The sequence below is a fragment of the Bison bison genome, unplaced genomic scaffold (assembly GCF_000754665.1).
Source record: "Bison bison bison isolate TAMUID 2011002044 unplaced genomic scaffold, Bison_UMD1.0 scf7180017864518, whole genome shotgun sequence".
In the NCBI taxonomy this organism is placed as follows: domain Eukaryota; kingdom Metazoa; phylum Chordata; class Mammalia; order Artiodactyla; family Bovidae; genus Bison; species Bison bison.
In genome coordinates, this window is record NW_011495071.1 from 8,354,039 (window position 1) to 8,373,619 (window position 19,581).

General features: G+C 48.6%; 4 protein-coding genes across 8 annotated transcripts in view; 2 read left to right on the top strand and 2 right to left on the bottom strand.

Moving 5' to 3' along the window:
• CCDC84 (coiled-coil domain containing 84) overlaps window positions 1–7,577 on the top strand; it is an 8,132-nt gene extending 555 nt beyond the window's left edge. The window contains exons 1-9 of one of the 2 annotated variants that reach the window (XR_824364.1): window positions 1–15; window positions 428–526; window positions 3,107–3,173; window positions 3,249–3,339; window positions 3,623–3,947; window positions 5,055–5,085; window positions 6,982–7,071; window positions 7,149–7,281; window positions 7,368–7,577. Coding sequence is in view for 1 of the 2 variants with exons in the window: in XM_010830446.1 (XP_010828748.1) it covers window positions 388–526; window positions 3,107–3,173; window positions 3,249–3,311; window positions 3,623–3,687; window positions 3,842–3,947; window positions 5,055–5,085; window positions 6,982–7,071; window positions 7,149–7,281; window positions 7,368–7,443 (770 nt within the window). In the remaining variant the exon portion in view is untranslated. Of the gene's footprint in view, window positions 16–387; window positions 527–3,106; window positions 3,174–3,248; window positions 3,340–3,622; window positions 3,948–5,054; window positions 5,086–6,981; window positions 7,072–7,148; window positions 7,282–7,367 lie in introns of both variants that reach the window. The other variant, XM_010830446.1, reaches the window with a different exon arrangement.
• On the bottom strand, window positions 7,540–9,307 carry RPS25 (ribosomal protein S25). Its single transcript, XM_010830445.1, has 5 exons — window positions 9,206–9,307; window positions 8,874–8,969; window positions 8,158–8,341; window positions 7,704–7,802; window positions 7,540–7,590 (listed from the first exon to the last, which is right to left on the bottom strand). The coding sequence occupies exons 1-4, from the start codon at window positions 9,206–9,208 to the stop codon at window positions 7,708–7,710; spliced, it is 378 nt and encodes a 125-aa protein (XP_010828747.1). The 5' UTR covers window positions 9,209–9,307; the 3' UTR covers window positions 7,540–7,590; window positions 7,704–7,707.
• Window positions 9,308–9,377: 70 nt separating this feature from the next.
• Window positions 9,378–13,044, top strand: TRAPPC4 (trafficking protein particle complex 4). The gene is made up of 5 exons (XM_010830444.1): window positions 9,378–9,894; window positions 10,073–10,247; window positions 11,563–11,666; window positions 12,296–12,422; window positions 12,700–13,044. The coding sequence occupies exons 1-5, from the start codon at window positions 9,720–9,722 to the stop codon at window positions 12,776–12,778; spliced, it is 660 nt and encodes a 219-aa protein (XP_010828746.1). The 5' UTR covers window positions 9,378–9,719; the 3' UTR covers window positions 12,779–13,044.
• A 236-nt stretch (window positions 13,045–13,280) lies between these two features.
• The window catches only part of SLC37A4 (solute carrier family 37 (glucose-6-phosphate transporter), member 4), a 6,761-nt gene continuing 460 nt past the window's right edge, over window positions 13,281–19,581 (bottom strand). The window contains exons 2-10 of one of the 4 annotated variants that reach the window (XM_010830440.1): window positions 19,027–19,235; window positions 18,437–18,777; window positions 17,409–17,641; window positions 16,859–17,102; window positions 16,200–16,358; window positions 15,868–15,953; window positions 15,279–15,392; window positions 14,531–14,669; window positions 13,281–14,421 (exon numbers count right to left, since the gene is read on the bottom strand). In XM_010830440.1, coding sequence (XP_010828742.1) covers window positions 14,255–14,421; window positions 14,531–14,669; window positions 15,279–15,392; window positions 15,868–15,953; window positions 16,200–16,358; window positions 16,859–17,102; window positions 17,409–17,641; window positions 18,437–18,584 — 1,290 coding nt within the window. In that variant the 5' untranslated portion in view covers window positions 18,585–18,777; window positions 19,027–19,235 and the 3' untranslated portion in view covers window positions 13,281–14,254. Of the gene's footprint in view, window positions 14,422–14,530; window positions 14,670–15,278; window positions 15,393–15,867; window positions 15,954–16,199; window positions 16,359–16,858; window positions 17,103–17,408; window positions 17,642–18,436; window positions 18,778–18,863; window positions 18,885–19,026; window positions 19,576–19,581 lie in introns of those variants that run through there. The other 3 variants (XM_010830439.1, XM_010830441.1, XM_010830443.1) reach the window with 3 other exon arrangements.

Sequence of the window (19,581 nt, forward strand, 5' to 3'; positions counted from 1 at the left end):
GGGGCATCTGGCCAGGTAAGCGCCGGCCGGAACCGCATACAGTATTGTTTATGTTAATCTATAAATGAATGGAGGGAGGCTCTAGGGTGGGTGAGAGGAAGAACGTTTTTGTGATTTGATCAGATTGGATGATTCAGTCATCTGGTAGGCATGGCCATCCCGAGGGGTAGCGGCCTTATGGTCCCAGTGGTCCCAGTGCTGGGGTGGCCTTGACTGGACAACTGGCTCAATCAAGGTTTCTTCCCATCACTTCCTGTCAGATTGTCACATTTTTATTGGAAGGGGGAAACTGGAGATCTTGAGGAAACTACTGTTAGTATTCTTTCAGCCTTGCCCGGAGACCCAGGTGTCAGTTTGCATTATTTATCAAATGCCATGTAATATTCTGTAATCTATCATTGAGATTACTTGTCCTTTCCATTCTCAGTCCAGAGCACAAGAAAGCAACCAACAAATTCTGGTGGGAAAACAAGGCTGAGTTCCAGATGAAAGAGAAGTTTTTGATCTCCCCCCAGGACTTTGCACGGTAAGTCATTCCTTCACATGATGAGGTAGCAGAGTGTGGATTCTTTGCATCTGTGTCAGGAGCTTCCTCTACTAATTGGACACTTTAGAAAGGACTTCGTTAGTGTCCATTGTCTTTGTAGCACTCATTATTCTAGGCACCATGTTGAACACAAATGAAATATGACAAAGTCCTTGAAAGGTTTATAATCTAGTTGGTGGGGTGGGATTTACAATGTATTTAGCAAGTAAGAGAGGCTTCCCTGGTAGCTTGGATGGCAAAGCGTCTGCCTACAATGCGGGAGACCCGGGTTTGATCCCTGGGTCGGGAAGATCCCCTGGAGAAGGAAATGGCAACCCACTCCAGTATTCATGCCTGGAAAATCCCATGGACTGAGGAGCCTGGTGAGCTACAGTCCATGGGATCGCAAAGAGTCGGACACGACTGAGCGACTTCTGTCTTCTCTTCTCTAGCAAATAGAGAAGTATATAATAAAAGCTGACCATAGTCAACTATTTAAATATGTGACAGACTACTAAGTTTCTTTAGAAATAAAAGATGCTTTTTATAGAGTGCAAAAATCTGATGCTCAACCAGTACCCACTTTTAATAGTTTTAACTGGCCTTGGAAGGCCCCAACTACCTGGAGTGTAGGAAGCTTGGCAGCAGAGAGGGGGTGAGTTGTGACTGCCTCACAAAGAGGACTCATGCAGCCTCACATCACCACTTTGATTGGGACTGTATTGAGATTATGGAGAGTGGAACCCAAGGGGATCCCAAAGCCAGAGTTAAGAAAATACATGGTGTTTATCATTCCTTTCTACTCAGAGTGGAGAATAATGAGGAATTAAGAAGTACTTAAATGCCATCACCTTGTCTTCCCTGTTCAGACCGGGAGGAGATAAGAAACTGAGGCCAGGGACGCCCCTGGTGGTTCAGTGGTTAAGACTGCATTCCAATGCAGGGGGTTCCCATCGATCCCTGGTTGGGAGCTAAGATCTCACATGCTTTGCAGCCAAAACAGAAACAATATTGTAACAAATTAAAGACTTTAAAAAAAGTGGTCCACATCAAAAATTTTTAAAAATTAAAAAAAGAAACAGGCCACTTACTTGTCACAGCCTGACCCAGCTCTATAGAATTTTTGGTGGATGAATAAAGGGTAGTTAGCAGAAAGGTTATAATTGAGAATTATATGGATGGACTCTCTGAACTTTTTATTTAAATATAATTTTGATTTTTAAACTGTATAAATTTCAAGCTCACACAAGACAGGGCCAGGCCAGGCTTGACTGATTTGACCCGTAAAGATACAGATGAGCCACTTTTAGATTCAGGCAGCTTATTATTTACATAGGCAGTGAAAAGAGTAAGCCCAGAGTGCCAGCTTCCCAGGTTGTCCCACACCCCAAAAAGAACCATAGTGATACAAATAGGGCTGGGTGACTGTAGCATGAACTGTGGGATACTGTTGTTGGGGAGCCAAGACTAGACTGCAGCTCCAGGGTTTATATCTGCAGCTCTAATCTGAGAGCAGAAAGCCCCATACACCATCAGAACTGGGAGTTAATGAAAAGCTGTTTCGTAATGGCCTCCTGTGAGCAATGAGACGAATGGGAGATGGCTTCCTAGCAGTTCCTTTCAGACCTCCTGTCCTCTTGTGTTCCGGGAGGATCATGCAGACCTTCTGCCAAGACTTTGACAAGCTGCAGTTCAAGGCTTTGCCTGTAAGGATTGCCAGGGCACCATGGTAGAGCCATTCCCCTATATAAATGTTTTACATATTAAAATTAGGCAAAGACAAATCATCATATAACTTAAATTGATAACAATGACAAAAGAATAAGAATTTAAGTAACATCTTTAAAAAAAATTTTTTTTTTTGGCTGCTCTGGGTCTTGGTTGCTGAGTGTGTGCTTTCTCTAGTTGTGGAGTGGGGGTTCTCTTGTTGCAGCTTACAGGCTCCACAGTGCTGGTTCAGTAGTTGCGGGGCACGAGCTTAGTTGGCTCGCATCATATGGGATCTTCCAGGACCAGGGATTGAACTGGTGTCTCCTGCATTACAAGATGGATTCTTAACCACTGGACCACCAGGGAAGCCCAGAATTCAAGTAACATTTGAAAACAAAAATCTATTTTCCAAGGACTAAAGAACTGCAAAGAAATCTTGAGCTTTGCTTAGTAGTCTTGTTGATAGTAGTACTGATATTATTCAGATACTTTTGTGTGTATTATAGGATAAAAACTACTGCAAATATATTGTGCCAGATATGGGACAATTTGGACATCAGAAAGGGTAATTGATTTTTTTAAGTATGGTAATGGTTTCATAGGCTGTTCCTTTTCCCAGGAAATGCATACTGAAAAATTTAGAATTAAGTCTCATGTTCTTGGGAGAAAGGAAAAGAGAACTGGAGCCAGTATGGCAGAATGTTAACAGTGAATCTGGGTGAGAGGTACATGGGTGTTCATTGTACTACTGAGATTTGGTTTCTGGGAGCCTGACACTATTCAGAATCCAGAGAAAAATGATCTACTGAGGATCTTTTCACAACTGGCAGGGACTGGGATTCTGGGGTGACTTGCCCCTTTCCTTTTTAGATTCAAGAAATCCATGGTGAAAAGTCTGGATTCCTATGAGGAAAAAGAAGATGAAGTGATTAAAGAGGTGAGTTAAAGGAAAGGCCTCTGAAGGACCCAGCCCCACCTTCTGGTACCTGCCTAAGTCACCCCTCTCCCACAGATGGCAGCTCAGATCCGAGAGGTGGAGCAAAGCCGGCAGGAGATGGTTCGGTCTGTCTTAGAGGTTGGTTTCCCTCGGAGGAGCCAGAGCAGTATCCAAATCCACTGATTCCTGGTTCTCCCAGGTCCAGCATTTCAACCTACCAGCTCTTCTGATGAAAAATTCATGGACTCCATCTGCTTGTCTTGAATTCCCTTCCCTGCCCACCAGGGGGCAGGCCTTATCAGTGGAGAAAATGTGGGCATGGCTGGGAGGGAGGGAGGTTGCCAGATGGGGCAGTATCCTCAATTTGTTTACTTATGGAGGTGGGGAGTATGGCCTAGGCAAATTCTTAAGCATTCTAGACACATTTATTTTTCCTGAATCAAACTCAGCCTCAGACAGTGCCAGACCCAGAAGAGGGCTCTTCAGCACCTGGAAGCCGGAAAGGGACAAACAGGTAAAAGACTGTTAGGAAACCTCTTATTGGACATTCTGATACCTCTTAGAACGTTCTGTAACTGTGATCAGGACATGGAAACAAATCTCATTCTTGCTGTCCTCATGGCTAAAGGACCTTGTCTGCCAGCCTGGCTCCGGTTTGTCTTTTTCAGCCAAGTAGCCTCCACCTCACAGCAGCCCTCATACTTGGACCTGCCTCCAGCCCCAGAGCTTGACTGGATGGAGACAGGACAGCCTCTGACATTCATTGGCCATCAGGTACAATGGGAAAGGGCTAATACCCCCTCGGTTCCAGGACACCCATCTCCCCTGGCTTTTTTTTTTTTTTTTACCCCCAGCCACCCCTCCCCTGGCTTTTCTGTGTATTCTGACCATTCCTGTGTTTGCAGGCTTTTCCCTCTTGCTGCCCTGTTCCACAGCATCATGTGCTCATTCCTCAGCCTCCATGGTATCCACACGACCCCCACTGTCACATAGGAGCGCCAACTCCCAAATCATCCCGTGCAGAATCCAGTTCCAGCTCAACACAGGCACACTTACAGATACCCACAGGCACCTAACCCCCACCACTCCTTTCTAGTAACTGTAGACAGATTATCACTTTTCATCTCTCACATTCCCTCAATGAGTATGCCCACCTCCTTTTTTTCATCTCTCTGATTTGCTCAGTGTGTATGCCTTGTCTCCTGAATTTGGCCTCTATTTCACCTTGGAACAATCTCTACTCCTCCTGCAATCTTGTGCCAAACACGAGAAATAACCTCATCACCTGCTATCTTACATCCTATCCTCCAGCCTCCTGCTATGCTCTTTACTTTTGAACATCTATTTGCTATTTTTTTTAAACTGGGGGATAATTGCTTTACAATATGTGTTGGTTCCTGCCATACATTGTGAGTCAGCCATAACTATGTCCCCTCCCTTTTAACTTCCCTCCCACTGTCTTAAATGACATGTCTTCCTTCCCTCCTCTACTTACCCATACCTTCCCCTTCAGCTGTCACTTTTTCATGGAAAACTTATAAATGTATGTCATACCATGTAAAAAGCTGTGAATGTAATTTGTGTAATTCATACTTAGTTCTCTTCCCCAGTAATATGTACGCTCTGTGAGGAAGGGGTTTTGTTTACCTACCATGTAGTAGCACTTTATTTTGGGACATCTCCAGCCTGAGCCCTTGAGTCTGGTGGGGACGAGACTGTCCTTCAGTGATTTCCTACGCTGTGAGGTTTAACATAAACCCAGCGCAGCATCAGCACTGTGGCAGTGGTTCCACCCACCTCCTGTACAATTTCTTCCTCTAGGCTGAGTATCCTTATCATCTCTTGGCTTTCTTATAATTTCCCCCCCATTTTCCACTACAGGATACACCAGGAATCGGTAACATACACTCAGGTAAGGCCCATGGCAATGTTTCTCAAACTGTAAGAGGTTTTTCTTTTTGAGTTGTAGGTCTTTCACTGGTAGGAGGGTACCCGACACATATGTCAAATGCATCTAACTCAGAAAAGTAACAAACATACGTTTACCTGTTTACCAGATTTTCTTACTTTCATATTTAAGGTGTTTTAAAGTTAGTAAATGTTGGGACATGGTAATTCTTACATGGGTTTTTGTTCAACCTCTGTATTTCTTAAAATAATACTTAATATTTTTATATTAAAGAGAAACAAGAACTATAATTCTTTTATAGCAAGAATGCATGCAGTTGTGGAGACAAAGTAAGGGTATCAACTAAATAGGGTCCTACTGTATAGCACAGGGAACTGTATTTAATATCTGAAATTACTTGCAGTTGAGGGTCAGAGTCTCTGTACCTTACATAATGCCCACCATAGCATTAGACCTGCCACAGCCAGACAGCCTCTTTGTGTTTCAACTAAGGGAAAAAATACTTTGCCTGAAAAACACTGCAAAACTTTAGCTTAATAAACATGTTTTTCAAAAAAAGAAAAGCATCTGATGAAGAACCTGTATCTTCAATATATGAAGACCTCTCAAAACTCAGCAGGCTTCCCAGGTGGCACTACTGGTAAAGAACCTGTGTGCCAGGGCAGGAGATTGAAGAGGGATGGGTTTGATCCCTGGGTTGGGAAGATCCCCTGCAAGGGTCATGGCAGCTCACTCCAGTATTCTTGCCTGGAAAACCCCAGGGACAGAGGAGCCCAGTGGGCTACAGTCCAGAGTCAGACACAACTCAAGCAACTTAAGCATAGCATAAAACTCAATAAAGGCATATAAAAAGTTGGTCATCAAAACGGCTATAACTATGGACTTATCTGGTGCTTCAGTGGTTAAGGGTCTGCACTCAATGCACGGGGTGTGGGTTTGATCCCTGGACAAGCAATGAGTTGACCATGTCACACAGCAAAAAAAAAAAAAAATGTATGTATGCAGAACTCTTCAGAGAAGGCAATGGCACCCCACTCCAGTACTCTTGCCTGGAAAATCCCATGGATGGAGGAGCCTGGTAGGCTGTAGTCCATGGGGTTTCGATGAGTCAGACACACCTGAGCGACTTCACTTTCACTTTCATGCATTGGAGAAGGAAATGGCAACCCACTCCAGTGTTCTTGCTTGGAGAATCCCAGGGACGGGGGAGCCTGGTGGGCTGCCGTCTCTGGGGTCGCACAGAGTCAGACACGACTGAAGCAACTGAGCAGCAGAACTCTCATAGACTGCTGATGAGAATGCAAAATGGCGTAACTACTTGGGAAGAGTTTAGCAGTTTCTTTAAAAGTTGAAAAAATCTAAATGTGCCCCAACAAATCTGAACAATTCAAAGGATACTCAACAAGGAAGGAATGACTGATACCTGCAACACACAATCTCAGAATAACTGCTAAAAGGTAGACAAGAGTGCACATTATATTCCATTTATGCAAAATTATAGAAGAGGCAAACTAATCTATAGCAACAGAACACACATCAGTGGTTGCCTGGGCCTGGGAAAGAGGTATAAAGGAGGTGTGCTAAAAAATAATTTAAAGGGGCACAAGGATACCCGGTGTGATTTTACCCCAAACATTTCAAATTCTACACTTTAAATGTGTGGTTTGTTTATGTCATGCCTCCAATAAGCTTGCTGCTGCTGCTCAGTTGCTTCAGTCATGTCTGACTCTGTGCGACCCCAGAGATGGCAGCCCACCAGGCTCCCCCGTCCCTGGGATTCTCCAGGCAAGAACACGAGTGGGTTGCCATTTCCTTCTCCAATAAGCTGAAGCCCCTCTAATTCCCATGGTCCATAACTCAAGTGTTTTCATTTCTGCTTAAAGGGTCTTCCTTTTCCAGGTGCCACACCTCCCTGGATGGTCCAAGATGAGGACTGTAGCTCTGGGAACCAACAAATAGGACCCTCCTATGAAGAGTTTCTTAAAGAAAGTAAGTTAATACAGGAATGGTGATAGAGACTTCCTACTCTGTAAGTCTTCCTACTCAAATAAAACTGCTCATTGTAGAGGAAAAACAGAAACTGAAGAAACTCCCACCAGACAGAGTTGGGGCCAACTTTGACCACAGCTCCAGCACCAGTGCCGGCTGGCTGCCCTCTTTTGGCCGGGTCTGGAATAATGGACGCCGCTGGCAATCCAGGTACCAGCCCAGTGTCAGGACCTCAACCTGCTCCCCCCATGTGGAGATTTCACTCTTTGTGCTGCTAACCTTTCATTTCTTTTCAGGCATCAATTCAAAACTGAAGCTGCAGCAAGAAACAAACAGCAGTCACATAAAGGAAAAATGCTAATGGCTTCCTGATGTATTTCCAACCACCATAAAGTTCAAAGCCAAGGCAACAAATCTGTTATATGCTATTATCCTATAACTACCTTTCTTAGGAACCAGACAAACCCACTTATTTGATGTAATAAAGTTTTATTTTTCAAAATGTACAGCTGGTGGGACCTGTTTAAAAAAAGAAAAAAAAAAAAAAAAATCAAATCAGAATGACAGACCCTTGTGAAGGGGATGTGTACTTCGTATAGGAGCCCCAGGTTCATGAATCTTCACCAGCTCACCTGTTCATGCATCTTCACCAGCAGCTGGGGCATCTCCACCCTTGGTGTTTCTGGTGTAAATCACTTGAGCTCTGTGCTTTGAAACCAATTTAATAAGTCCTAGGAAGAAAGGACAAAATTCTCACACAAAGTACTATAAAAACTCAACAAACTAAAAATGCTCAATTTAAGCATGACTTTAGGAGACATGCCTACATTTCTTGCTGATAATATAATCGGACTCACCCCTTAAAAAGAAGGGACTCATTACCTGCTCTTGGGATGGCTACCCTCACAACACTTTACTGTAATCTGAAAATCACTGTTTCCACTGTTAGGCACTACCAATAGTCTAGATTACATGCTAGAATTGTATTGCTAACTTCTAACCTACTGCATTTAAAATGGCTAACATGGTCAGCCCAAACTAAGGTGCAAAAAGCATACAAGCCAGTACAACACACTCTCCTCTCACCTTTACTAAGGAGTTCCTGAAGGGCTGCTCTGGCCAGGGAACCACGAATCTTCAGTCTCTCAGAGACGACAGCTGGAGTTATAAGCTTATAGTTGGGAACTTCTTTACAGAGTTTGTCATATGTTGCTTTGTCAAACAAGACTAGATTATTGAGTTTGTCCCGAACTTTGCCTTTGGACCACTTCTGCTCACCAAAAAAAGTAAAAAAAAAAAAAAAAATCAGTGCTCTCCAAAGAACCAGTATTTCCCTTCTCCGGAACAACCTGACTCAAAGAACTGTTACACGGTTGCACAGCTATACAAGAGTGGGTCTGTCCCTTGGCTGCAGAAACCTGTAAAATTCAGAATCTGCAAACACTCAGCAAATTAAGGTTGAAATAACTATAGAGCCAAGTTCAAAGTAAAAGAGACTTTGGTTACTGCTGAAGGCGTTGGAGACACTACGTTGGTGGGAAAATAAACTATCTTTAAGGCTTTCGGATATTGGCTGAGCCCCACTAGCCCAATTAAAGTAGCTCAGTATACACTTTGTCATTTTCGAGTAGCATATACACCCCCGTTCTTTATGAGAGTCAAAACCAAAACGGTGATGTGAGTATAAACTCTTATTAACCTGACTCTAAACCCCACAACCTTACAAGCCATTTGCTACAGTATACGGAAATGAGACTAGACGTCCCCAACATCCCTCACCGTTTGAGGAGCTTTACTCCTACCTTCTTTTTGGCCTTGCCCCCAGATTTGTTCACTGGATCTTTGTCTTTCTTGGCCGACTTTCCGGCATCTTTCTTCTTCTTGTCGTCCTTGGGCGGCTGTAGGAGAAAAACCGGAATGCGGCCAGGTCACAGGCAGCCCTCCACGCTCCCGCTACTCCTTCGCCCCCCACCCTGCCTAGACTCCACTACCGGAGCACATGGGGCAAGCTACAGCCCTCCCATCTTCACACGTGGCCCGACAGTTATGTAAGCCCTCCTCCGATGCGGCCCCAAACGCGCGCCGGCACCGCCCGCTCCCAGAACCACGCCAGCTTCCCCTACCCCAAGCTCACCATAGCGAAGCCCGGAGAGCAGCTGCAGCCACTGCAGCCTCGCTAAGATGTCGGACAAAAAGGAAATGCGCCCTGCGAGCAAGCCCAGAAACCTCCGGCCGCAGCGATTGCTTCCGGGACAAGGGGCGGAGCCACGCACAGGAAGTTCGGAGAAGCAGGTCGGGCTCAGACCGGAACTGGCTGCCGGAAGTAGGGTCAGCCTCCAGAACGTCACACTCTCGGCGTTATCCCTGGCTTTTCGATTTTGCAGCCAGTTGAGAGGTTATATTTTATACTTTCCTGGCGCTAAGATCCGGTAAAAAGGAAAGGAGAACAATTTTATAGGTCCCGGAAACTAAAGTCCCTGTGTTAGTGACACCCAGGCGTGCTCCAAGTGCTCAAGCGCCTCAGCGGGCCCCGCGGGCCTGGGAAGGGAAGCGAGGCCTGGAGCGCCGAGGGCGGGCCCCGTGCTGCGCGTCCGGGGCGGGGTCGGGAGGAAGAGGCGTATCCTAGTCCGGCAGCCTCGGCGGCAGCTATGGCGATTTTCAGTGTTTATGTGGTGAACAAAGCTGGCGGCCTTATTTACCAGTTGGACAGCTACGCCCCACGGGCCGAGGCTGAGAAAACTTTCAGTTACCCGTTGGATCTGCTACTTAAGCTGCACGACGAGCGTGTGCTGGTAGCTTTCGGCCAGCGAGACGGCATCCGGGGTGGGTTAGGCTCGATCCCGGGGCGCGGGGGGGTGGGGGTGGGGAGGCGGGGCCAGGTGCTGCCTTGGTGGGCCGCTATCTCTGGGCGGGGGAGCGGATGAAGTTGGGACCCGGGTAATTTGTACCGTTGGCGGGATCCGCAGTCAGGCTTGGTTGACGGTTAGCTTCCCCATTGCAGTGGGCCACGCAGTGCTGGCTATCAATGGTGTGGACGTGAATGGCAAGTATACGGCCGATGGGAAAGAGGTGCTGGAGTACCTGGGCAACCCTTCTAACTACCCGGTGTCCATTCGATTCGGCCGCCCTCGCCTCACCTCCAATGAGAAGCTCATGCTGGCCTCGATGTTCCACTCGTAAGTCCCACAACTCTTCCTAGATTCTGTCCGTCTACTCTTGGCTCATAGGCTGACTGGATTAGTGTAATTCTGCGCTCAGAGACTTGCTGACTGGCGGTGCTTACCTTTCTCTAAAAAAGTAACACAGTCCCTCAGCTGTGTCCCACGCTTTGTGACCCGCCCCCGCCACCCGCCATGGACTATAGCCCACCAGACTCCTCTGTCCATGGAGTTCTCTAGACAAGACTACTGGAATGGGTAGCTATTCTCTTCTCCAGGGGATCTTCCCTACCCAGGGATGGAACCTGGGTCTCCTGCATTGCAGAGGGATTCTTTACCATTTATTTGAGCCACCAGAAACGCCCCATCTACATAAATCCATTCCATAATTGTGGGAGATTTTATTCTTTGGCTAAACCTTTGCTTGTTTTTCTGATTGAGCTTGAGTAATAGAAGAAAATTCATATTTATGACTGGGGTCAGAGCAGTCCTTATCAATTGGCCAGGTGAGTGGAGTCCATCTAGTCATACCAAGAGTGACCTGAACATAACTATAATTTTTTTTAAAGTAAATTTTCTCAGGGCCAGCCAGTTAGAGCATTTGAGGGGAGAAATCCACTAAGGTAACCCAGAACTACTAGACATAGGTAATTGGTCACAAACCCAACAGTTGGGTTGATTTCTGAAACTAGCATAGGATCATGCCCACGATAGAAAAACATTTGATTTGTATGCCAAGGTTCATGAAGTCAAGAAAATATAAATGATCGTACAACTCGTGTCAAGGATTTGGGGCAAGTTGTCCACCTCCAGTGTCTTCTGTTCTTGGTGTGAGTGTAGGGTCCCATCAGCCTTCTCTGCCTCCTCCTAAATCATCAGTTCTGTGTCATGAAAAGAATTGATCCAGTATGACTAGGCTTTAGGTAATGCTGGCAGTGGTGTGATTTTGTTTGCCTAAGTCACCTTCTCTTTCCTGAGTTTTAATGTGTTCATCTTTAAGGTGATTAAATGATCTTCAAGATCCTTTTCTGCTGTCAGTTGTATTATAAGATGGGTTGGATATGCATAGTCAGCTGGTGGGTAAACATGGCACGTAATCCGAGTGTTAATTTTACCCAAAGTTTTCAATGTATTATGTTTTGTAGCAAAGTATGAATGTAAAATACATGCAGAATTCAAATGGATTCTTAGGAAATTTTGATACTGCTGTTTCTATTTCAAGTTGTAATTTAAGTGTTCAGAAGATAAGGGTCACCTCGGTGGAAAAGTTTGAAAAGCACTCCTCCCGTATAGCGATGAGGTACATTCCCAACTTTGCCTTTCTTGCAAATAGGCTGTTCGCAATCGGCTCCCAGCTGTCTCCTGAACAGGGCAGCTCAGGCATTGAGATGCTGGAGACAGATACATTCAAACTGCACTGCTTCCAGACACTGACAGGTACGCGCTTCCAAACAGGTCAGAGACATGCGATGGGTCTGGTTGGAGGAAGGCATTGACCAAAGTTGGCTCTGGTAAGCAAGGGGGTGGTGGTTAGCCTTTTCTGGGACAAGTGCACAGTTATTTGTTTTGTGAATCTAAAGCCAATATTTAATCTTGACGGCAGTTTTGTCCATGCTCAGCCCTCGTTATCCTGTGCGCAGATAAACTCACCTTAGTGTTCTCTCAAGTTGCACACATTTTGGAAGGTGTAAGTGTTGTTCCAAAATGAAACTGGAATGCCAGTTGAAATGGCCTTTGGATCCTGAGTGGCATGTCCTCACTTAGTGAAGGCAGAGCACTGAAAACTGCCTGAGTTTGTTCCCTGCCTGGCGCTTTCTGCTGAGGGGCACCCAGGCCAGAAGTAAGCGACAGAGCTAGAACCCAAAGCCTAGTCACTCAATCAGCTGGGTGGTGCTATAAAGTCATTTCACTTCTCTGCTCTCACCTGTAGATTCAAAGGCTTGCTTTTCATGTTTTATGGGGCAATAAGGATAAAATAAAAATGAGCATATACAGTGCTGTACAAACAGGACAATATTATTTGCTGATTCTCTACCCTTTGGTAATCATTCATGGTCCCTCTCCAGGGATAAAGTTTGTGGTGCTGGCGGATCCTAGACAGGCTGGGATAGATTCTCTTCTCCGAAAAATTTATGAGATTTATTCAGATTTTGCCCTGAAGAATCCATTTTACTCCCTGGAAATGCCCATCAGGTAAGCCGTCCCAGTCTGTAGATTCTGGTCAAAGCCTCCTTGTTTCCTTTCCCTGTATTTTCTTCCCCAGTGTCATTTTGAAGTGTAATAGAATTATTTTTAAATAAAACAAAAGTAACTAGCCTTTCACTTACTTATTCTTTGAGAAAGCAAGGACTTTCCTTGAGGTTCATGGCCTTCAAGCAGAGTTTCCACTGGCTGTGCCTCTGTACCCACGGCGGGGAGAGAGCCAGGCCTAACACTTTGTCCTTACTTGTGCCTCCTGGGCCTGGCGTAGGTGTGAACTGTTTGACCAGAACCTGAAGTTAGCCCTGGAGGTGGCAGAGAAGGCTGGAACCTTTGGACCTGGGTCTTAGGCTGAACCTGCAGTGGACCCCACCAAATTCTTAAGAGATCCTACAGCAGGAATCCTGCGGTTTCCACTTTGATGGAGATCCTGGCAGCATTGTTATTGCACTTGAAAATGGGAGGATGCTGAGCCTGATGACATGTTCTGATCCCGAGCCTTAATACCATTCTCTCTTTCCTCCTATATCTATCATGGTCCTACTTCCCAACTCTATACAAATTATTTATAGGAGGTAGGCCCATAAATGTTGTAATAAACATTCCTTTGAGCTCAGTGTTTGCTATCCTAATTGCTGGTTTGGGGGAGAAAGCCTCAGAAGGGGAAACAGGAATGATAAGGGAATTCAAGGAAGCTGAGATACTGTGTTCCAGTAGAAAACAAAACAAATATATATTAAGTGAATGAATGAACATGGGACTTTGAAGCAGGAGTCTTGGATTGCCACTGACTTCCTGGGTGGTGTAGTGATGATAATGAAAACGATGGAACATTTATCAAGGGCTCACAGCCAGGTTTTACTGCTTTATTTCACTTCATCCTCTCCCTTAGCTCAGGATGTTCATCCTGTTTGTGTTACAGATGAGATTTAGCAAAGTACAAACTCTCTGCTTCTAAGTCTCAAAGCTAGTTACCAGCAGACCTTGAACCTAGACTTTCTGACTATACTGTTGCCTCCCTGCAGCAAGTTATTTAAACTGCCTGACACCCAGTAGCGTCATCTCTCAAACGTTCATTGAATTCTGCAGTATGAAGTTGAAGGCAGAAGAGGCAGGAGCTTAAAGGAGTCCATTTACCCTTCAGCTTTCCTATTCCAGGGGAATGAAGTCTCTCTTGGGGTAGAGAATGCAGGTATTAAGGGAGTATTTCCCAAAGGAAAGCTATCTCTGGCTTGTATTACACCTTTTGAAAGAATGATTCACTGACAAGGTTAGTATCAAATCTAGTTTTAATTCTCTATAACAAATCTTTCTACCCTCCCACCTGTTGTACCCTTTGTATTGGTGAGAGTGACCCTTTGGCCCTGGAGTCCAAGGTATTGGCAGGAGCAGTTGCCCCCCTGCTGAGGCCTTCTGGCAGAAGTCTTGGGCCATGGCTGCCCAGCCGCGGCAGGCAGGAGATGCCTCACCTCAGGTGAGGATGGGGTGAGATGGAGACAGGATGGGGTGAGATGGAGACAGGATGGGGTTCAGGAGAGGGAGAAGGGTATAGGAGACACTCTTAAGTGCAAGGGCTTCCTATTTGAAGGCAGGAAATAGGAGCTAATAGAGTCCAAGAACAAAGGTTGTCCTTTAAATAGAGATGAGATGAGCTGGGACCTCATTAACTACTGATAACTTCCTAGTGCCACGTAGATAAGGGAAAAGGAGCAGAAAGGGGAAGTCAAAGGTGTTAGTCAAGACGGCCCCCTCCCTCCTTTCCCTTCCTACCCCCACGGAGGGGAAAGGCCACAAGTAGGACAGGATGCTCCGAGCCTGCGCTGTCTTCACTCAGCCTTCTTGGGCACTCGGCCCATCTTGGTGCGGATGTTTCGTAGAAGGAAGAAGGCACCTGTGCTGGCCGCACAGATCACCTCAGCCACCCAGAAGGCTGTGCTCCAACTGTAATGTTTGGCAATGGTGCTGAAGGGCAACCCAGCCAGAAAGCCTCCCACTGTCATGGAGGAGGAGAAGAGCCTGTGTCACTGTGAGGCTGGAGCCAGAGGGGCTTAATCCAGCCCCTCGCTGCCTGAGTGCAAGGCATCAGTGGGGGTATCACTTACCATTGGCCATGAGTCCCACAATGGCATGGGAGGTGCCACACAAGTTGGGAGGGGCGCACTCATTGGCTATAACTCCAAACAAGGCAATGGGACCATAAGAGGAAAAACCAAACACAGCTCCCAACACCAGGATCCAGAGCTGTAAAGGCAGTGCAGGGTGGCAATTAGAGTTTGAGAAAGACTGCCACCTACCTGCCCCTGCCACAGGAGAGAGTGCTTGGCCCTGGGAACAAACAGTTGTAAGGAGAGAGTGGCTCCTGCATACAGACCACTTCCCAGTACATGTGACTACAGGACTGGAGGAGCAGGGGCCACACTGAACCAACCTAGGGGCCTGTGTGGGTAGGTGAGGGAGGTACGGAAGCCATCCCTCTTGAGTTAGATGCTGTCCCCTCTCAAGATTTGTGCAAGCCAGATTGGCTAGGGACGAGGCAGAGCGCGGTAGGATAAAGGTGAGACACATCAAGAGAGAAACCAGAGATAAAGATGGAGCACCTCATTCTCTGTAAAGCCTGTGATCTCAGCAAGAGGGTGAAGAGCCGGAGTCCAGAAAGCAGTATCCTAGAGGAGCACAGAGTGGAGAAGAAACCAGGCCCAGAGTCAAGGAGGGGCACCAGAGCATAGAAGAGGGGAACTGAGGAACGAACCGCTGAAAAGGACAGTCCGAGAAAGGCCAGGGAGAGGGAGACAGAGTCAGTGGCCCTTGCTTTCTCATCCTTGTCCCTGCTGTGAGCCAGGCCCTCTTTACCTTGGGGGAGTCACTGGTCACAGTGGCCCGGAAGAGGTACATGGACGCCGTCATGCCAGCCATCATGAACAGGAGCAGGCCGTGGCGGGGATTCCCGTAGATGGACAGCCCTGCCTGTGGGCACAGTCCTGGCAATGTCAGGCCCCAGGAGCAGCAGAGAACCCCCACCCCTGGACTCTGACACAGCAGGCCTCTGCTGGCTGGTCTTTGGCAATCCCACTGCAGTTCTTGGCCCAGGGCAGCTCTGGGAGGCCCTGAGACCTGCTTATTATGTTCTGAGGCCAAACTCCACAACATCCCTTCCTCCACCTGGGGCAGGCTCGAGGACATGGGCTGGCAGGCTGCACCCAGTTTTCCTGGGGCTGTGGAGAAGCTAGGCAGAGAGAAATGCTGGCTCTCCTTGACATCATTTAACTTCATCTCCACATTCTTAATGAAGAAAAATATCCTGGAAACATTCCCACTTCAGCCAGCCTAAACCAGCACATGCCAAGCTGCATGTGCCCCAGGGCTCCCACTTCTGGTGTCCCAGTCATGCTGGGAAGATTTAAAGGGACCCTCCTCCTTCCTGTCCCTTCTGCCCACTCACCTTGGCCATGGCCCGGTCTGACAGGTAGCCAGCTGCGATGCTGCCTACAAGGCCCCCAACCTCCAGGGCACTCATGTAGGAGCTACCTGCAGTGAGGAGTTGCAGTGGGAAGAGGGAAAGGGAGGGTGGAAGGGCGTTACACCTTGGGGTTGTTCCAGACTGGCTTAAACCCAGAGATGCACAGGGTCCCCAAGAGTGACTGACTATGGCTGCCTGAGTAGTATCTGGCCTCAGGAAAGAGGAGGGGGGATAAAGGGAACTGGGCCTGAATTTCCCATCCCCTGCGTTGGCTCCTGCTCCCTAGGCCTGCCCCATCCCAACACTCATCTCACCCACAAGGGCAGACTGTCCTCTCTCTTGGATGAGGAAGAACTGGCCCCAGTCAGTACAGCACGTCTTTACTCCAAACACCACAAGGTAGCCGGTGGACAGCACCCACAGGTAAGGGGTCAGCAGCAGCTCCTGTAAGGTACTCTCCTCCTTCGAGGAGCCTGGGGGTGGGAGGAGGCCAGGCCTCAAACTCTGCTCCAGCTGCCCTGCCCACCTCAAGCCCCCACCACTCATTAACTAGCCACAGGGACAGAGTCCATCCACAAATACAAGAATCAGCACAAAGGTACCCCTTCACCTACCGTTCTGCCCTCTCCCCTCCACTGCAAGTCTCAACCAGTGAACGATAATGTGAGAACCAGTGAGGATGGAGGAGGTACCCAAGACACTTAAGCTTAGGATGCTGTCCACACAAGGAACTGGCTTTGTTATAAGGAAGGACCAGGCTATAACGTGAGTCATAGCATTTGTTGGCTCTGCCACTTGGCTGGTACTACTGTCTCAAGATAGAGTTTTACTTACGCCCCACCCACTCCATCAGCATCCCTCCCCTGACATCCATTGGCTAGCACAGGGCCAAGCATACAGCTATCTTCAGTGAAAGTCTGCCAGGTGAATGATAAAGGAAGGTTCCCAGAGGTTGGCTTCAGTGGGTACTCACCCTTCTTGCCCTTGGAGGGAGTGGGGTCCAGGTTTTGGAGTCCAACATCAGCAGGTTCATTGCGGATGAGCAGGAGACAGAGGAAGGAGACGGCTACACACAGTGCCCCAGACAGGGCCAGCGTGGCGCGCCAGCTGTAACTCTGGGCGAGGATGGTTGCCAGGATGGGGCCCAGCCCTCCAGCCAGGTTCATGCTGGTTGATAGGATGGCCCACCAAGTGCCAAACTGAGATGGTTCAAACCACTGTAGGGCAGAGAGGAACAGAGTAGGTGCCCAGACTCCAGTCCATACGGAAGGTGGGGTCAGGTGGGACAGACCCAGGAGCTCACATTACAGGAAGGAGGCAGAGGGCGCTTCTACTTGGCAAGGCCAATTCCCTCATCTGCCACCTGATCCCACCACATTCAGCCTCCTAAAATATCTTGACAAGCAACAGGAGCTGGGCTGAAACTCCTGAGGAACCTGCTCTGGGGTGGAGGTGCTGGCGCGCCCATGTAGTCTTTAGGTGTCCTCTCTGCCAACTTGAACCGGCTCCTCGGAAGCACTCACCTTCCGTAGGACCTTGCCACATGGGGGCCAGCCCAGCCCCTGTGCCAGGCCATTGAGGAACCAGAGAGCAGCAAAGACAGGCACTGCGGAGCTCCAGGAAAAGACTATGTTAACCAGGCCAACCAGGAGGAGCCCAGAAGAGAAGAGCCAGCGAGCACTCATCTGGTCAGACAGCACCCCGCTCACAAACTTGCTGATGGCGTAGGCAGCGGACTGGCTGCTGGTGATGAGCCCTGCAGAAGAGGAGAGCAGGGAGCAGGACAGCTGGGGGGTTAGGGATGGGGCAAAGGCACAGGAGGGTGGAGGAAGTCATGGGGTCAGGTGTGCAGAGGTGCCTGGCAGGGTGAGACAGGTTCCTTCCAAGAGGAAGGATTCCTGACATTCATTCATGGTGTCAGGCTGTTCCTTCTATTTCTCCATTAGCATTAGCCCCAGGCTGACCCATGACTTTTCAGCCTCTTGGAGAGTTCTAGCAGCAGCTGTCAGGGGGCAGGACAGCCCTCCTCCCTGTGATTCTCAAATACTTGATTTCCCCCTTAGGGCCTCTGGCAGTTCTCTTGCCCCATCTCTGAACATGGGGCAAAGGCTTAGACTTGGACTCAAGGACCTTATTCCTCCTGAAGGGATAGTCTGCTAGACCACATGGAGTCATTGTGCCAAATCCCCGGTTCCCAGTGCTCACAATGTCAGCAGCCAGCACTTACCCTGTGGTCTAAGCCTGCACCCACAGAGATGCAGAAACTGCTCAGAGTCCCCCTAACACACAGTGTCTCTGGGACACCTGTTGGTCACAGGCACACATGCACACACACATCAGAAACGCAGCCGTCAGACATGCATAGACCATACCCACAGTCCTTTACCTGTGCCCACTGACATGGATCTCAGAGCTTCCTCATCCTGCACATGCACTGTCCCTTGGGCTCAGCTGTGCAGACGATCCACACACATTCCGCGCCTATACCCACCACACTGCACAGACACCCAGGTTGTCCTACTGGTCCTGTGTTCCTGGGCCCGGGACTCACCCAAGTCATCTTTGTCCAGAGGGATCTCCTCCACCAACGACGGCATGACAAAGGAGAAGGTCTTGCGGTTGAAGTAGTACAGGCTGTAGCCTCCAAACATGGCCGAGAAGATCACGGTTCGGTAATACCCGTAGCCTCGGGCTGCCATGGTGGCAAGGAGCAGGCCCTACAGGCTGGGACACAAAGTCTCTGACCACGTCTGGGGCTGGCGGGCTCTCAGTGCCAGGTCTGCTGAGTTAGGCTTTTTCTGCTCCCTCCTCCACCCAGCCTCCCAGGCTCCCTTTATAGCCTCCTTCTGGACAATCATTAAGCCTGGGGCGGCTCCTAGGGAACCCGGTGTCCTGAGGGAGACAAGAAAATAGGAGATTACTGACGCCCAGGCTGTGGGGGCTGGAGGGGGTTCGGGAGGGAAGGCAGTGTCCCTGACCTGGGCCAGCACCCGGTGTCCCCAGGATTTCTTTCACGGCGCTTCCGCCTCCGCGAGCCTATGAGACCAGCGGTGATTAAAGACTTATGCTAATTACTTTTGTCTCCTTGCGCCCAGGGGAGGCAGGGGTGGAATGATCCTGCCGGCTTCCTCAGCCACTTACCTCATTCATTTAGGGAAAGTTTATTGAGGGATTACTGGTTGCGAGGCACTGCACTAGGTGCTGGGTTAGTTTCTACACATACACATTCAATCAGACACGAACTCCAAACAACCTCTCTTCCAAGTCTTCCAGAGTTGAGTTCAAGCCCTGTAACTCCCGATGCTTCTTGGCACACGGTGGGGTGTAACTGTTTATTGATAGTTGCAGACCTGTAACCAAGGGGAGGCAGGAGAAACTCCCCAGCTCAAGACACAGTGTCACATCGAAAGCCCCGCTAGGGGCTGAGGTCTGATCGCCTTTACCCTTGACGTCAGTATGGGCTCCGGTCTGGCAGGCTGGGGCTTCAGGGACCGTGACCTGACAGCCCGTGGACGGGAAGGTGCAGCGGAGGACTCCCGGCGTAGTCCCCAAGCGCCCCGCTTCCCAGGGCCCCGGCAATACGTCCCTGGCTTTTCAGCTCGGTGGGGAAAGCAACTGGAGCAGAAGGCGTGGGCGCAAGCGGAGCAGTTGGCCGCTCGGAGGCCCCAGAGGCCCCTCGCTTCGGCGGCCGAGTGG

Coding starts and splice junctions, on each gene's coding strand:
- RPS25 (XM_010830445.1), bottom strand. Junction 8,342..8,873: donor GGGGCAAGGCCAAAAAGAAG/GTAGGAGTAAAG, acceptor TTTGGTGAGCAG/AAGTGGTCCAAAGGCAAAGT. Junction 7,803..8,157: donor TCAGGAACTCCTTAGTAAAG/GTGAGAGGAGAG, acceptor CTTTCTTCCTAG/GACTTATTAAATTGGTTTCA.
- TRAPPC4 (XM_010830444.1), top strand. CDS start 9,720: ATGGCGATTTTCAGTGTTTATGTGGTGAACAAAGCTGGCGGCCTTATT. Junction 10,248..11,562: donor CTGGCCTCGATGTTCCACTC/GTAAGTCCCACA, acceptor TCTTGCAAATAG/GCTGTTCGCAATCGGCTCCC. Junction 12,423..12,699: donor TCCCTGGAAATGCCCATCAG/GTAAGCCGTCCC, acceptor GGCCTGGCGTAG/GTGTGAACTGTTTGACCAGA.